General features: G+C 39.1%; 1 protein-coding gene across 1 annotated transcript in view; it reads right to left on the bottom strand.

Moving 5' to 3' along the window:
- The window catches only part of kcnk3a (potassium channel, subfamily K, member 3a), a 41,469-nt gene extending 22,807 nt beyond the window's left edge, over positions 1–18,662 (bottom strand). The window contains exon 1 of the mRNA XM_061051858.1: positions 18,260–18,662. Within this exon, the coding sequence (XP_060907841.1) occupies positions 18,260–18,542 (283 nt within the window). The 5' untranslated portion in view covers positions 18,543–18,662. The remainder of the gene's footprint in view (positions 1–18,259) is intronic.

Genomic DNA, 18,662 nt, shown 5'->3' on the forward strand with positions numbered 1-18,662 from the left:
TCCAACACTGGACCAGTGGCGCGGGATCATTCAAGAAATTTACTGTATGGAGAGACTTCAGTTGGAGAAATGCATTGAACACTGGGAAAAATGGATTGTGTATGCACCTTGAATAGTATGATATTATACCATGATGTATGTGTAAAAGAATACTTTGATTTTACCTGTAACACCCATGATGAGCTCATGTTCTTTGTACATGTAAATACTTAAATAAAAAAAAAGTAAAAAAACACAGTGACTTTTACAAACATAATCCTCTGGTCTTAGCACAGAGATTAGTTGAGTATCATATCTCAGGCTTGCTTGAGGTGGAGTAGGTTGGTTGTAGTTCTATAAAATGCATTCAAATTGGTAATCCCTTTTTAATAGTGTAACATCATGATTTAATACCATTAGCGTAAAATGCAGTCCTGTCTGTCTCCATCGTGGTAAATATAGAAAGAAAAAACAATCCAATTCAGTACCTGGTGATTGCAAAGCAAACTACGGCAGCCATGACATTATTAGTGTTACTGACACAGTTAATCATACTTCTTCTGAAGCATACCCTGGCACTATTTTCCACCACCATGTGCTTTGGGAGCAGACACAGAACCACTGACAGCTGTGATATTCGGATTATTCTAGAGAAAATAGGTTAGCAGCCTGTTGTTTTAGCCCATGGACTTCCCAGTTATTGTTGTTTTCTGTATGGATATTGAACATGTACTCATAAACTTGCACTTCGAATGCAGCGCTCTGGGGCAAACAAAGCTCACGTATCACAGTTATTGTTATTATCATTAGCCCACAGTGTGTGACAGTGCACTTCATCCAGGTTGGCATGTTGGGAGATTAAGCAGACGCTGAGAACAAATTGGAAAACAAATTCCCTTGAGAGTCAGAATATATAACGAGCGAGCTGCAGACACTTGGCACACATCCGACCGAATCATTCAAGTACTTTGTGCCAGTTAGCGTAACGCTAACACAACAACTAAGCTACCTAAAGCATTCAACACAGTCCTTCTCTCCGGACTCCAAGAATCCTTTAAGTCGTCAGAGGTCAGTGACTTGTGAGAAAATCACTTGAGGTTGTTATGATAAGCCGACATAAACACACAGTGCACGTTCCACACTGCCGAGGAGCCGACAAAGCTTGAAGTGGAACGTTTTGATTTTTTATGGCACATGTATGTACTGAGGCAGAAAAGCTACTGAGGCCCCATCGTCTCAGGGAGACAGCTCAGCGCTTTGGGCAGAGAGTCAACCCTCAGACGGCTGGTTTCAAATCCCCCCCACCCCCAGCCCCTCCTGTGTGAGAGAAATGTGTGTGAGAGCTGTGTTCCATGACATTGTGTACTCCTCGGGGAGATTTTCACTGGTCTGGTCGTGTGAAGAGCTGTTTCAGCTTTTTATAGCAGCAGAGGAAAGCTGTTATTTCGGCGTTTGTGCCCCAAAATATTGAGCCTCTCCTGATATTTTGATTAAATTATTATCTTAAAGAAGCTGACAATAATTTGTGTTTAGAAAAGTGATGTTTCTGCTTCAATATACCGTGATAAATGTTATCTGTCTGGTGATATTATCACTTGAGCTGTGTGTTTTGCTGTGGGATTGTATACTCTACATCTCTACTGTGTCTCTACACAGTAATTCTGTTTATCGAAGAGGGTAAAAGAGTTTAAAAGGACACGCAGATACACACACATGCAATTGTTCTCATAATGAGCTTCTCTGTGCAAATGTCCCCTCAGCAATCGCACATTTCTCAGAGAAATAAACGCAGACAATTTGCGTTATAACATCGTGTCTCTTAAGTATCATTAAGGAAAATGTCTCCATGCTTTTGTAAGAGCCCGTTGCCACATTTGCGCATAATTTGCTAAACACATTGAAAGTCTTTCTCTGTCAGTTTGTGTGAAATGATTCACACGGATTTAAAAAATGTATGCTCTAAAAAAACCAGTGAACTGCAGCAGTGTGGACAACAAATACATTTTTTATGGAGCCGGTCTCTGTGAAGGCACACTGTCACAGTGTTGAATAAGACATGTTGTGGATAATCTTTATGTTGCCAGATTTGGCTCACTCAAAATCTCCCAATTAAGACCCAAAGCAGCAAATCTGTTATAAAGTAGACTACACTATGTTTTGAATTAGTGAGTGATATACAAATCTGTAACTTGTGTTATTGTCTTTATGCTGTGCTGCTGTAAAGCTATATGGCTTCTCATGTAGACCACAAGTGGAAGATAGGAAACATGCAGGTATGGGGGGAAAAAATGATAAATGTAAAATTGAGATACTTATCTTCTGAGGTTTTAAATAGATTCATAACTTCCAAAAATCGATTATTATTCTTTTGACTAATCAGTCACTCCCTGCTAAGTGCTAAGTGCTAAGCCTAGCTATTTGACTCAGTATAATGACAAATAGAGCAGCAAGAAATGCAGCCAGTCTCACAGATGACTGCAGTAGATCCTGAAGTATGTAGCCTAATACAAAAATAGATTTTGAATCCATGGATCCAGAATCGTTTTGAATTGAAAATAGCTTCTGAATTGAATCGTGACCCCAAGAATTGAAATCAACTAGAATCATGAGACAGCCAAAGATTCCCATTCCTACATGCAGGTTTGGTTCAAGGATGCAGTTACAGCCTTCTGATTATTCAATACAAGTTCATGGCAAATCAGAGCCTGTGCTCATACTAAGGCAAACTGTCTATGCCGGGTATTTTGGTAAAGTTCGATAAAACTTTTTTTTCTTTTGGAAAGGTATTTTGAACATAAAAAAGAGAAGATTCAGTGAAATGGAATTCATTTTTGATGATAATCTCTTACCAGTCTTTGTTTGTTTAACTGTTTCACTTGTAATCTCCATGCTGCTAAAGCCCCATTTCCACTACTAATGAAAAAAAACATTGCTGACTTTATGTTTCATAAGAGGGATTTATTCTATGATTACAAACAAACTGAAGAAGCTTTTTTACAGGTGAATGTTTATTGGAGATAAAGGGCGATTAAGTAGAACAAATACTGATGGAGACACTAAAATGACACTAAAGTGGCACAAGTTACCACAAGACTGAAACAAAAGGTATCCTAGTGGAAAACCTGCATGCAGAGAGGATTTATATAAATCCTGTCTTGCTCTAGCATACACTAGAGAACAGCTTTATTACCAGCATTGTTCCTGGAATCACATCCCGACTGAACTGTCTGCACACTGAACATGTCTCCAATACCTTTCCTTTTGAGGTCAGGAGAGGAGACACTCAGTGACAGAGCCTTATTCAGGAGACAGCCCTGTGACGACCTGAGTCCACGCTGCACAGAGCTGCATGTTAAACATCTCATTTCACTTTCTGTCTCAGTGAGAGATAGTTGTGAAGCTGATCAGACAAGAGGTCAACACTAAGCTCATTTCTTAAATTATAGATACAGTACATTAATATAAAGTTCGGAAATACTACAAGACAATGTACTATTATTCAACATCGGTCCATCCAAATACTTTTATTAAAAATAAAAAAAAATCAGCTTACTTTTTTGAGTAAATTCTTCCTGCTTTTATAAATACTGACTGTACTAAATGTGTGCTGGGTCCATGACAAAACAGTCTACAGACCATAGGCTGTATAAAACATAGTCTCAGTCCTGTCACTCCTTGGTTTCTGAAGAGGCACCGTGAAGCCCTCTGATAAAAATGCTGACTCCAACTAACTTCCTGTTAATTGAGAAAGAGGCGGGCCCCCCTCAGCTCTAAAGAGGTGAAGCTGAGGCAGTTTGAATGAACTTCTTGATTGCTGAAATACGCCTATGACGCTTTTCATCCGGCTAAAATATTCCAAAGGATGAAACTGACACAATCTGGGAAGCCCCGCCTCCTAAACAATGAGAGAGGGGAATGACATGCAAAAAAAAAGGAGCCACAGGTTAGACCCAAACCCAGGTCGCCTGCTGCCTGTTTTTACCAAGCGGTTCGGTGCAGTACGGCTTTTTTGGTGTTTCCACTGTCAAAAGTTGGGAATGGTTTCAAAATAACCGATCTGTACTGTCCTACTTTTCTGCTTCTCTTATGTTGGGGTGTCAAGTGTAACGTTCCGACCCTAAAGGGTAAACTTCCCGTACCCCTCAACAGTACGACATGCTGTGGAAAGCAAGCAAGAATCAAGATCAGGGTTTACCTTATCAAACTGTACCAAACTGTATTCAAACCGGAAAGCTTGGTGGAAATGGGGCTTAACGAACACCCATCAGAGAGTCTCCGCCTGGTAAAGACTCAAGAGGTTACTTAAGAGACAGACCGGCACAATGTTGCTTTTGCTCTTTATGTGGGATTTATTAACAGCCAGTTTATAACAGAATAGCAAAAGCATTGTCTTTAAAAAAGATTTAAATCAGCTTTTTCTTTTTTTGATGAATATTCTCATTTTAATAAAGCGTTGTTGTTACAGATAGTAAGAGTCTGAGGCGATGGGACACAGCTGAGTTGATCTCACATCTCCACTGTAGGATTAGGACAATAATCGAGTGTCCAGACTTCACTAAAAGCTCTGGGTGGTAGAGAGCCACATAATTTAATTTCCAGGACCTGGTTTAAAGGCTCTCTTCCATTCAGACAAAAAAAAAACGAGAGTTTAAATTTCTAATCAAATAAACCTCACAGGAGTCACTTTATCGCAGTGTATCTGAGACTTTGCACATCCTGTTGTGTATATTTACACTTTGGAAAAGAATCAGACGGAAACTTTAAGATAAACAGAGTCAGATCCCACTACTGTGTACTATTATATTTAGTTAGAGTCCCAGCAGGCCCCGCTGGATTATAACGTCTAATAAATACACAGTCAGATTCATGTTTTGTTTAGTGAGTCAGGCAGGCAGTCAACTTTCCATTAAGTATAAAGAAGGCGTAGGAGAGGTAAACATTCAGTGGTCATGTGAACGGAGCAGAAGCAGCAGCAGCTCTGAGACTCACTGCTATGAACTTTCTCAGACGTTACGCCTTCAGATCCAGAACAGAAACAAGCGTTCTAAGCCAGTACAAGCTGTGGATGTTTCTGTGCTGTACTTTCAGTGTGTAGGAGAGCTCAGTACAGATTTAGCGAGTGATTCTAATTATGTTGTTTTTACCTTTAATTATTTAGTGCATAAACATAGGACAGAGGAAATATGACAAAAACCCTCAAATATTACCATCATGCTAAAAACAAAGAGCTTGTAGTGTACCAAACTTAAAGCTCCTGTGCTTCTGTGAGGAACTTTCAGTTTACATCGATTTTAGCACCCCCTGTGGACAAAGTGGTACAGCACAGCCAGTCTCCTTGGTCGTCTTGCCTTGCACATGAAAGAGCACAAATCTCTTCCTGCTTTCTTTTAGCAGTCAGTCATATCATTCCCTTAACTGTGGTAAACATAAACAAAGGCTCTGTCACTCTGCCTCACACTACCCCGCTGACAGTGGTCACAAGCTTAAAAATTATTATTTCAAAATTGTCAACCTTGTCGCTCTTGGTCTTGTTTGCGTTTGTACGTCATATGGAGGCATCATTCTTAATTTCATTCTTAATGTCAGTGTTTATCCATAACCAGCTAAAAACTCCTCACTGGAGCTTTAAATTCCACACAAACAGCGATAAGATTTAACAGGCACACGAGAATACCGGACAAAGCCCAAAGAAGTAATAGACAAAAACCAGCTTAGTAGTGCAAGTCTTTCAAAATATTTGTTTTTCTGAATAAAAGCTTGACGCATAAATACGCACATATTAATTCATTTCAATGAGAGTCAATGTCGACAGCGGAGTTTGAATCCCCGTTCAGAATGATTCTGATCAGGTTGAAGAAGTAGAAGTAGAAAAAAAATACACATATTTATAAATGTGACATCATGAGTCAGCTTTCATCCGGTTAAGGATAAAAAGTGATTGGGTAATGCTTCAGGAAAGCTTCTGATCTGATGACTGCTTGGTTAAATTTAGGAGACCTTTGTCATAGAGACAATTCTAGATGTGATTAAGGTTATGGAGCGATTAGGGTCGTTCTGTTTGAAACATGAAACAAACATCTATCTTTTCTGTGTTTATGCTTATGTGCTCTTTTGTAGACTTTGTGTCTTTTTAATTTCATTACTCTTGTCACGTAAAGAGTAGAAGGCTTAGTGAGGGTTTGCTGAAAGCGCTGACGCTCGTTCCTTATTGAAGGACAGTCGAACAGTTTTATACGGTGGCTGGGAAGTCCAAAACAAAAATACAAATTGTTAAACACTTGACAGAAAGGGAATGTACCAAATGCTGGAAGTGACCCGGAAGTGATAGAGTGAGGGGTAATTTTGTTTGTTTTGTTGGAAAGACTTGGCGAGCAGTGAAATGGAGTGATACAGAGTTTGTGGTGACAGAAAGATGTTTTGCCCGTTTTGTGGAACTCATTTGAGCCAGATTAGTCAGTTTTGCTTTTCGTGTGGACGGTCTCTCGATCTTTCAAAGGACACCGATGAGATGGAAGGACCAGATATGCACTTCCGGGTCACTTTGGTACATTCCCTTTCCGTCAAGAGTCTGTAGTTTTTAAATCTGTTTGGGGACTGGTAAAAGTGTTCTGCCACTTGTAAATTTGTCTCACAATTTGTAAAAGTGTTTCAAACTTTGTAATTTTGTTTTGCACTTTCCAGGCACCACAGTTTTAAACTAAATAATTTTTTTTTTTCTGGCTTAAAGTGCACACATCTGATTTTAAAAACTGTAAACTATAAAGTGATTGTAAGTTGACTTTGCATCTTATTAAGGATCAGAGGTTACAAGGTCTTGAACAACCTGTCCTTAACTAAAGTAATGTACCATCCATCCACAGAGACGCTGACTTCACTATCTAAAGATGACCTCTTAACCTTGTAGATCTACTCTGTATATGACTTCTTCTTAAGCGCTATAAGACAACCTAAACATACTGGATGCTCCCACCTTATCTTTTTCTGTTATCATGACCAGGTTGTGTTACTTCGGTGACTCGAGGCAAACAATGAGAGCTTATGCTTCCAGTGACGGCCCTGAAGCAGCACTGACTCAAACCCTGTGACTCCAGCGCTCTTCTTTTTAATGAAGTTATTAGTAACATGCACATATATGTTATGCACATCTTGTCCTGTGACCTTCAGGATATAGAAATGCATTTGTGGCGTAAGTACTCAAATACTCTGCATTAAGAAGAACTCAACCTTACTCATTTCCTTTGTTAAAATCCTTTCCTGTGTTCCTTTTTTGTTAATCATTTTTTTTCTAATCTTATTATTATTATTATTATTTTACAAATAGCTCTGTCACATAACATCTCAGTGTGTCTGCCTGATGAGTGAGGAGGGCAGCGCCTCCCTGCAGAGCATGACACTGTTATGCAAGGTAATTTGCTCTGTGTTTCGAGGCTCTTTTATGCAAGCAGCAGGGAGAGTAACAGTCACATTATCTTCATAATCATTTAAAACACAGCAGCAGGGCCGGGATCAATTCACCACCCAATTCAATTAAACAGTAAACCGAAACCGCTCTGGTAGATTAGAAACCTCTCAAGCTAAGAACAGACATTACATGAATAGAATAGAATAGAATAGAATAGAATAGAATAGAATTACTTTATTGATCCCAAACTGGGAAATTGTGGAAATGAAGCATTCAAGAGGCGTCAGTGTGTGCTAATATTTAAAAAAAAAAAACAAGTTCTAAGGTAGAAAAATATGTCTTTCTAAATTAACATAACAACATAAATGAATAAGGCTTAAATAGCTAAGCTCAAATTTCCAAAAACAGTGCTCAACAACAAATTACACAGAGAATGTAAAGGTCCACGACGCACGATCAGGAGATCTATTCACCATGTTCCTGTTGTTGCAATTACTCAGAGTGTGAAGCTTAAATGTTGCTGAGTTATTGTTCTTTAGTATTCCAGGCTGCTAGTCACAGAAATATGGGGAAGATTGTAAATAACAATAACAAATAAGAGAACATAGTGAAAATACTGAAAAGGTTGAAGAAAAGGATTTTTAATAACCCATTAGCTAGTTTAAGACAACAACTAGCATTAGCTTGAATACATTTTCTTGCTAACATGAATGTTTGATAGCGTTACACCCTACAGTTGAATTATCAACACACATCTTGGATGTATTTATTGACCCCTTGAAATAAAACACATTGGGCTTTTTTTTTTTGTGGTGTCCTGTAACCTAACAATATGCGATGTTAGCTAGGAAGTGGTTGAATGCTAACATTAGCTGCTGTCATACTGCAGCTTATGTTTTATCAGATAAAACCTCAAATATGGCCCTTTTTCCAACAAAATGTTTATGTTAGCAATTTTTCTCTTTCTTTTTTTACAGTCGGAAACCTGAGACAAATTTCCTGAAATTTGTTCTTGAGACTTTCTTGACTTCCTTTGTTTCGCCTACATGCTTGGACAGATGTGCATGAAGGCATGAATGCTAACATATTGATGTTTAGGATGTATCATGGTAAAACTGTTTTATAGTTTAGCATTTCCGAATGCTAACTTTTGCTAATTTTCAAAGTGCTGTTGACAAGATACTGAGAATGTCATAAGCACTGAAGGCATCTTTAAAAAATATTTCTGAAACACTAACCCTTTTCACACATACGGAAATCTCCTGAAAAACTCCGGAGATTTCCAGGAGGAGCTGTATGTGTGAACGCAAAAGCCGATTTTTTTACTCCCATATTACCCGGAGTTTATCCTGCCAGACCCCTAGTATTTTTATAATAGTATAGTATAGATAATCCGGAGGAGCTGATGTCTGAAGGCGGCCGAATATACTCCGGAGATTTCAATTTCAGCCAATGGAAAGAGAATGACGTTTATATAGTGACCGGCTAAAGTGTCTGCCCGCGACCTCTACGATCTCTGTGCACGTAATTAAACGTCTGCATTATGTTTTCTGTTCGTCAGTATGTTGTTCTCCACTCTTCTGTGGATGTTGTCATTCCATTGGATTACACATAGCATTGATATAAAGGCAAATATTCTCATTACAACGTCGTGTAGCGGACTCTGTTGCCCCTCTGACAGGGAAAGTCCCCCGCTGTGAGGAGCACATGTGAATTGCTACTTCGGGAGAATCTCCGGAGAAGTCCTCCTGTAATTATTATCCGGAGTGCATATGTGAAAACGGCTATACAGTAAGTCTTCAAACTCAGGAGGATACATCTTCTGGGAACCATGGATAAGCCCATCCACACAACACTTCATGCCATCATTTTAAATGTCGAGGAATTTTTCAGATTACAGGCTGAGACTCTATTCTGTTGGATGTACTCCTATGAAGACAGCAACCAACTTTTTACCACATGCCTTCATCTTTATCATATCAGTGCAGATGCTAAAATATCACTTGGTGACTTAATTCAAAATTGCACAGATACATGTTGTATTAAAGATGTATGCTTACTTGTATTGTCGTGTTCTCTAGCCCCCACACTCTCCCCCTCTGTCCTGTGATGAAGCTCTGAAGTACCCACCACTGTCTGTCTGATCATCTGTGCCCATGTGGGATAGCTGGTAAGAGTTATATTCTCTGTGCACTCAACCACTTACCGCACTAACCTCTTAAGCCGACTGAATAATAATGATGATCCTAATGTAATTACCATTAATAATTCAGGACGTGCCCTCTAATTACGCTGCATCTGAAAATGGATTCCCGCCTAGTGCCGAATCAAAGTCCATGTCAGCGATGGAAATAGGAAAATTATCAAATGTTTAATTCATCTTTGGTCCATACACACATACGTTGGGTTCACTGACCCAGAGTGGATTTGCTGAACTTGTCTTTTATTTCCAGGGACAGCCTGTTTCACACGTGAGCATTAATGTGCTTCCACACTATAGTTTCCCCATTCATCTACCACTGATGTTCTGGTGGTGATGGAGCAACTAAAGCAGGAGCTAGGAGCACTTCTCATCCAGGCCAGAGCTGCCAGCAAACCAACCAGTAGATTTTCCCAACAAGTATGAGGTTCTTTCACTACTTTGATGCTATCTTTTGGGATCATAGGTGTGTGTTCATACACTGAATTAATTTCTCAGGGCTGTGTCCAGGGGGTGGCTTTGGGTGATATGGGACCCTTCCTGAAATCTGAACTACCTTTGTTAGGAGCCGTCCCCTAATCCTGACCTTTCATGTAAAGCGCACAGGTTGTAATAGTGGGGCAAAGTCGTTCCGCCCCTACTTTGGCATCAGAGTCTATAGCAATGGCACAATGGGCGATGCAAACCATGTATACAGTTACATGATAATCACACTGGGACAACTATTTTATATTGTTGTAGATTCAATGTAAAGGTACAAAGGCGCAGTGACGGCAGAGCTTCATTATGGTGCTGTTGCAGACCAGCAATTTAAAAAAAGGCTTTACATTGCCATGTTTCATCAGGCTGCTAGTAGCTTTTGGAGCTGTTGATGTTGCATACGTTTGTTGTTATTCTATAATTTGGCTTTTGGAGACACATTGTCTTGTTGTCTTTAAAGGGGTAAGCATTTAAGATTCATACGTACCACTCTGTTGTTTTTTTAAATGATAAAGCCTCTAGGCAGATTTTCAACAGCTGTTTTATATCTAAGTGTTGTACTTTGGAATAGATATGAAAATTGAGAGCGACATGGTAAACCTCTATTTCTACATATGTACTGTATGTGTATCATATGTCATGACGCCCCCACCATTAGTGTACAAGTCAGGCCAGCCCCTTTTTTTAAATATTTGGCCACGCCCTTCTTTCCTCTCACTGCAACAGACTCCATGATGCGTTCATAAACGACCGACGATGAGCTCATGTCTACCATCCAACAAGAGGCATACAGCCAGATGATCTCTGAACACAAACTATTTAACAAGAGGTGATTCACATTAATAAAAATGCACGCAGAGCAGGTGATTCCAATGGAATGTTTCTCTAACTTAAACCACATGTTGACTTCTAAAGCTCTTTTCTTGAAATGAAAATTTGTTTATGAGCAATAAGGAAACTTAATGACTTCAGAGATGAGATATTAGACAAAAGAGCAGAAATCAGAATCCTTTGTTTATAATGTGACACTAATTGTCGGCAAAGTTAAAGAACCAGATGTGTTGAAAAGGTAAGGAGAACATGTCAGTGAGTCATTAAAGCGTCATTTCACCCAAATTACAAAAACAAACATTCACTTCCTGTCACATTTAACTATCTTGAACTGATCCATCCATTAAAGATAAAATGTGTCTTTTGGTAAGACGTAGTGGTAAAATGAAATTATTTGAGATTATCCCAGCAATCTTATTTTTTAATGAGACGCCATTGAAAGACAGATGCTTGGAGACAGATATCTAAAAGATGAGACAAAAAAGGAAAACCAATCTTGTCTGGCTTAACCCCCCTTTGGATGAATTTAATTTTTGTGTCTTATTTGGGTGCTTCAAAAGATTTCCCCAGCAATAATCTCCATCGTCAAAGAACCAATCAATGATAACCGTAGAGAGAATTACAGTTAGTAAAACCCCTTGGTATGAACAATTTACTTGAACTGGTCAAAGTTAAGGTTACTATAAGGGTGATGATGAACTGCTAGTTGTGACAGAGCATGAACCTAGTTTCCTGTAAAATCAGACCTAATGCACCTCACTGACCCTTCCTTCGTCCTTACTTTAAATCTCGATACGATAAGACCATACACATACACCTAACATTGGCGCTGAACCTGGTCATTGGACAATTCATTTTGAGGTTTTCAATGAAAGTTACTCTTTGAGGAACTGGACAGATACACTTTCTTTGCAAGAAAATAGCTCCTGCCAAAATATTTCATTGAAAAGGAGAGACAGAACAGATTTCACTAAAAACAAAAATCAAAACTTTCTTGTATGACTTCATGCAAGCAATAGAGAATATGATGTGTGTGTATGTTTGTCTGATCATTTAAAGGTCCCATATTATGCTTTTTCTGGTTTTATATGCTCTTTAGTGTGTTTTCCAAGTGTCCTGTGCATGTTTAGGCACATCTATGCGCAAAAATTCAAAGTCCGCAGAAAACGCGGCTTCTCCTACGTCCTCCTGTTAGCTGTAGCATTAGCTGCATGTAATGCTCGGTTCTAGCCCCCCTCGAAAAAAAATTGTCAGTGCGACGTCATTGTCAGTGTGAGATCACTGATCTAAGTCCATTGGCTCGTTGTGGCAAGCCCAGCAGCTCATGTTGAAATTTCCGAGACGCGTGCTGAGCAACTGACCAATAACGACAGAGCGGATCGGCAGACCAATCAGAGCAGACTTGGCTCACGTGGGGTCTAACAGTGGGGGCTCAGCAGAGCGTAGCTGACAGACTCAGAGCGGAGAGGGAGCAAGGAGGAGCAGTACATGAAAACAGACACTTTTTTTCGGACTTTAGCTGTTGTGAACGTACAAAAGTAGGTACATAGATTAAATATACACAAACCCCAAAAAGGGCAGAATATGGGCTCTTTAATAAGCTCCTACAAACTGTGATATCATATTGTGCGTCCCACAAAGACTTCTGTATGTCAGCATGTGTTAATGAAAAAAAAACCACACAAACACACACACACAGGCCAGCTGCCCAAAAGAAGAACAAAACGGCACCACATGTCCTCGTGTCCTCGCTTCACATGGTCCCGCTGTTATCAGATATCACACTCACACATCAGATAACACACAGAGGATATGAGCTGGCCCTCACTCGCACAACAGCGTTGTCATGTTGTGTTTTTGTCCTCTACTCGGTCGGCATGACCTTGAACTGCGGCGCCGCGGTCACATAATCTGATGACAGGATAAGCAGCCCCGGAGGTGGGTGACTGTTTGAAAAGCACCCTGAGGACCCAGACCTCTATCAGAGCCAGCTCCCGACTGTGCAGAGGAGCTCCCCATCGAAAAAGTGCTTCTTTTAAAGGACTGGAAAGATCTGACAGTGGAGATTTACATGATTAAAAAAAAAGTGAACTGTTTCTTTAAATTTAAAAATGGACATCTCTATATCACACTGGGATGTTCTATGTCAATTTACTGTCTCCTGATTTTTCTTTTAAATAGTGAATTAAGAAGAGAGAGAGGAGATGATCCTGAAGGCAACTCTAGTGCCAGATTTCTCAAAAAACAGTGAAATAGAAAGTTTTTACAACAGTAAGGTTACAAACATTACTAAGCCTGAACTATTGCAGAATCTCCCACCGTATGAGTGAATCTCTTACAATGCACAAATCATGTGCTCACACTGTACCGTCCAATTTCCAAACACGACCTGAGAGCTCACTCTGTACGAGTTCAACGGAGAGGCTGTGACGATCGCCCATAGTTTTCTTTGAACACTCCCACAGACAGAGAATTGAAGTTGGATATAAAGGACGTTGAAGTTGCTGTTTTGCTAGCTGGTGGAAAGCCGGTTGCTACCATGGCAATAAGGCAGAAACGTACCGCCCCGATGATCTGTGTCGTCCTGTAAACATGTTCATTTATGCTGTCAGAACTGCTTTTTATGCCAGTCATGTGCAGGATTTTGCACTTCTGCATTGGTTTCATTTTTCAAGACCGGAGGTTGCCACTTGGTCCTTGAATACAAGTCTCCAAGACTCTTATAATAAAAAAGAATTTTCTTCTTGCTTAAAGCTCTTTTTTTTTATCACCTACTGTACATCACATTTGGTTTGTAAATGGACACTCTGCCCCGTGCCTCCTCTTTCCTCTGTGGAAAGTGATGACTGATAACTAACTGTGGCTTCTCCTCCCTACATCACTTTAGTTTAATTATAGTAAGAGCATGCTGCGGGGGCCAGATTTTATCATGTGTTCGCTGTTTCCTGTAGCCTGTTTGGTAGTGAGACATGCATATGTTTGTAACTAAAGCTTTAAATATAATTTTTCTCGGCTTATTGTCTGTTGTTTTCCTCATGTAGGAGCCCAGTTTCATCCAGAAATCCTTTCGCATAAAGTGAAGCACCCTGGTCCTGTGGTGAATCTGAAAGCCAACACTTCTCATATGTGACATGACTTTTAGAACTTTTAAGAATATGACAGGAAATAAGAGGTTCTATTTTTGTACGTCAGTAAGTGACAGAAGTAGTTTTAGCCTCTCTTTTATCAGGATAATTTTTTAAAAATAAATCCCAGCTTTAGCTCTGATTGAGTTAATCATAAAAGCTTTGTGAATCAGATGTCTTATCATGGTATTGTGCCTCACTCTGTGGACTTTACTGTAGGTCATGGCTGCAGGATATTGTGTGTACAGTGCGGTATCTACAGTGTTAATGTTGTGTGCCAGGAGCTGGATGGAACAGTGAGGCTCTGGTGTTGTCATTAATACTTAATGGCAGGTTGAAGCAACCAATCACTGTGTTTGTAGCAGCCGCTGGGCTCACAATTACAGAATGCAGTCACAGACACCCGGAGTTGGGTTAGTGTGCAATTAGCTGCTAACATCTGATAGGGTTTCAAGTCACAGGTCACCACTGACAACTGTAAACTACACAGGGAAAGATGAGAGAAGGTGATAAGGACGACTCCTAACAAATGAAAACAACATGAGAGACCCACCAGTGAGCACAAGCTGTGATTTCAACGTTGACATTTGGTGGAAAAGAAATTGAAATCTGGTCTTATCCTCTAATACCTGATTTAAACCATTCATCACCGAGATACTGTCTAACAACAGCAAGTCGCTAAATAAAGTTTTCTCCTTTAGTTTCATATATTGTTCATGTCTCTGCTGAAAGGAAGACAGAAACTATATTTTTCTCAACATTTCTCCAAAATAATTTTGAAGCAGCGGGTAGATCTGGTCCACACAGGGGTCATTTCAACATAAATAAATCATAAATACACCATTTGTACCGTCCTTTATAAAGTCTCTGGACATCATATACAAAGTGGACCATCTGAAAAAAGGATCCCTAGCATATTTCAATGTTTAAAGTCCAGATTTGGGTAAATCTGTGTATGTTGAGGTGGCTGAGGCTAATGTTAGTTAATTTGAGCCAACTTTGGAAGATTGCTTTGTAACTGACGTTAATTATTTTGATTTTATAATCCAAATTCTGCTTGTGCTCATGTTAGATAATGTCTTAGCAGGAAACGTCATCCTTTCAAAACAAAAGATTCAGGAGAACTTCAGAAGAATTTAATATTCAAGGGGCCAAAGGGGTTCTTTTTGGTGTATTGTTTTTATTATAATAAAGACCCCTAAATAAGTCAAATTAAATCTAGAAACTAAACTGGTCTAAACCGTACTCCTTTTAATAACATTAACAGAGAGCCTTCTTAGTCCTCCTGTAAGCACTTAGCAACACTAGCAAGAAGCAAAAAATACTTTATTAGGCATTAGAACTGGACTCATTGGTGGAAAACCATCTGCTTCAATGTTTACATTCTCTACATTAATAATTTCCATAGTTATACAACATGTGAGAGTTTCAAGTATTTACCAGAAGACCCTCAGTATGAAACCAATAATGTTCCAATCCACTCGAATCATGAGGCAACATCACAGTACAATCACTTTAAAAGCACTTCAGCTCAAAATATCCCACAATGCAATAGTTATGACAACATAAACAACATAACAGACTACTGCCGCAACACAACTGAGGCATCTCAGGCATAGAATAAAAACACTTTAATTAAAGTGTAATATGAACCGTTTCACTTATCATAATGTGTGTTTTATATAAGTTCATCCTTTCTACACATTGTTGTGTGTGCAGACTCACAGTTGTTGTGACTACAGACTACAACAGTTACGACTTGTCACATGATAGTACTTCTTCACGCACCATCATGTTAAACAACAGGACAGCATCAGGTATGAAGAGTGTACTATGACATTTTGGACACAGCCAGAGTGTTGCTAAGCAAGAATTACAAGCGTGAGGTAAACGATGCATTCTTTTTTTTTTTTGTATCATTCTCCAATATTTAAAGTGTTATGTGTAATCGTGCAATCTATCATAACCTGTCATACATTTTTTATTCATATTGAAGCCTATAAATACACTGTGCAATATCCACACTGCTTAACTCATTGTGTATTAGTAACTGTAAATATTCTTTTATATTTGATCTTTAAGTCACTGTGCTTTTACATAGCCTACTATTCCAGTCCTACCTGGTACTTGTTGCTTGTTTTATTGCTTATTTTAGTATCTCTATTCTATTTTGTTTTTACATTCTTACATTATTTCTATATTTCCTACTTCTGTATTTTGTCTTAGAGCAACGGAAACAAGCAAATTTCCCCCTGAGATTAATAAAGTATTTCTGATTCTGATTTGTATTCTGAAATCTTAGACATTGGTGGACCGAGTGTTAAGATATCCTCCTCAATTAAATGTATAGTTACTTTGATGACCTTTTACTCAAGGTAAAATTAGCAGTCTCTGAATCTACTCGAGTAAAATAAAAAAAGTACCTCATTTGAAATGTTACTTACTGAGTACTGAGGCCTCTTCTGGGGTTTCAAAATATGATGTCTCCTTTCTATGTCATTCACAAATGACAAGAGGGGATAAATCTCAGGTTGTCTGATGAAATCAACACCTTCATTAGATTAAGTGTAATGCAACAGCTAATGTTGGATGTAATTGTATTTCTCAAGTGTGTTGTCCATCTTTACACCATTTTGCTCTGAGCTTGCTGTAAAGTCTGAAAAGCAGTTACTTCTTAAAGCTCATCCTAGCTTCCAATCAACAACAGTTTACGCTGTAGCTATGACTTATCTTTTATCTTTCTTGTTGTGATTTGAGCTTTTGCCTGAACATTCTTCTCCTCCAGTTCATTTGACTGCCAGGTGGTGGATTTCAGCCAATCAGCTGCCCAGTTTCAGCTGCCCAGTTAATTCAATCAGTAAAGCTAACAGGCTCTACATGAAGGCTGTGTAATAAAGTGAGTGACGAGCCGGGGGAGCTTTTTCATGTTTTAGATACTTTGCTGCACGATCAATGAGCAAGAGCACAAATGAATGTCTCATAACTGAAACCTCTGAAGCATCCTCTCTAATGACTTTCATTTGGGACAGAAGCTTGTCATTCATCCTCCTTCACGTGGCTCCTGACTATTTGACTTTGAGGCAAACTTTTCCTACGCTGCAAAAAAAAAAAAAATACAACTCAATACACCAGTAGAAAAGCTTTGATGGAAAACTGTTCAACAAGTTTCTGTTTTCGTTCAGGTATACTCAGTCTTTTTTTCTGATTCTGTAACGCTTGTTAATTGATTACTTTTTTTTTACTATGACTTAAAAAATCCAAGAATCCAATAAGAAGAAGGTTAAGCAAAATGTTTTAGTGTTTAGAGCAAATTCTAATTTATGGTCCACATGTGATTGACTACTTTCATCTTAGTTTATAAAAATATACATGATCTTTTCTCCATTTGTGATATTATAATGTATCATAATGGAAATGTGCCAATAAGCATGCTTTTATGAACACAGTATTATTTGACTAAATAATTTGGTCTACATTTAATCAAGTATTTTTCTTGGTGAAGAATTTCAGATTTTTTCAGAGTATTTTCATTATACTGTACACATCTGGAGGGGAAAATTAAACATATCTTCCACTGCCCTTTTTTCGTAGATTTACACAAAAAACAAATGATTGTTTAACAAATTAAGATGCATTGAATAGAAATGTTAGCATACATTTTAAAAGAAATCCAAGTGGGATGACTACAGCAGATAAATGCCACACATGAATGCATTATTATAAGAATAAAACACACATTGGTGCAACTGCTTGTAGGCCTACTTCAATATTGGACACTTAACTTTGACTTTGATGCCAATACCAGTAATGAAATATTTCATATCCAAGTTCTGCCACTTTTATAGCCTATTCTTCAAAATGTAATTTCCATAATAGATGCAGAGTTTAAAGACTACCTGTTGTAAATACCAGCTGTATGAAGAGGCCTTTCCCCATGTGTGTTCAAGCTAAAATAACATGTTACCTAGTGTTCATTGTATAAGTTCACATAAGTGATAGTGTTGATTCTGCTGTAGGCTGTCTGCCCTGTTCTTCCCTCTGGGATTTGGATTCTTCTGTGTCTGTCTAACATTTAGGCTATGTTTGGATATATGTTAACCTTTTTTTTTTTAAGAGTTTGCAGTCATGGATGTTGCCTCAAATCAAACAAAAACTGAAGAATGATAATTATTCATGACAGCTTGTCTCCTCTGCAGTGAAATAAAAGTTTCCAGAGCTGACCTCAGAGTAAATCTCTCTTACCTATAGTGGTGATCACAGTGATGGCGAAGTAAAACGAGCCGGCGAATTTCCACTGCACCCCCGCTTTGTGCGGCTTGAGCTGCAGCACCACCTTCTCCAGCTCGTCAAAGTCCGCCGAGGACAGGTTGAAGGTGTTGAGCAGCTCATCTTTGCGCAGTTTCAGCTTACTCCACTGGCTCGTTTCCTTCTGGGACTCCAGCGCGTCGAAGATCGCCGCTCCGACGATCAGGTAGGTGAAAGTGCAGATGATGAGTGCGAGGGTCCGCACGTTTTGCCTCTTCATGGTGCTTCGGTGAGAGTCAGGGAGACGGGCGGAGAGTCGGCGCGGGTCTGGAGGACGGGGAGCTCGGCTGGTTCATGGCTGGCTCTGACAAGAGGAGCAGAGGAGAGATCTCTGATTACT

This window comes from Labrus mixtus, chromosome 12, assembly GCF_963584025.1.
Source record: "Labrus mixtus chromosome 12, fLabMix1.1, whole genome shotgun sequence".
NCBI lineage: Eukaryota > Metazoa > Chordata > Actinopteri > Labriformes > Labridae > Labrus > Labrus mixtus.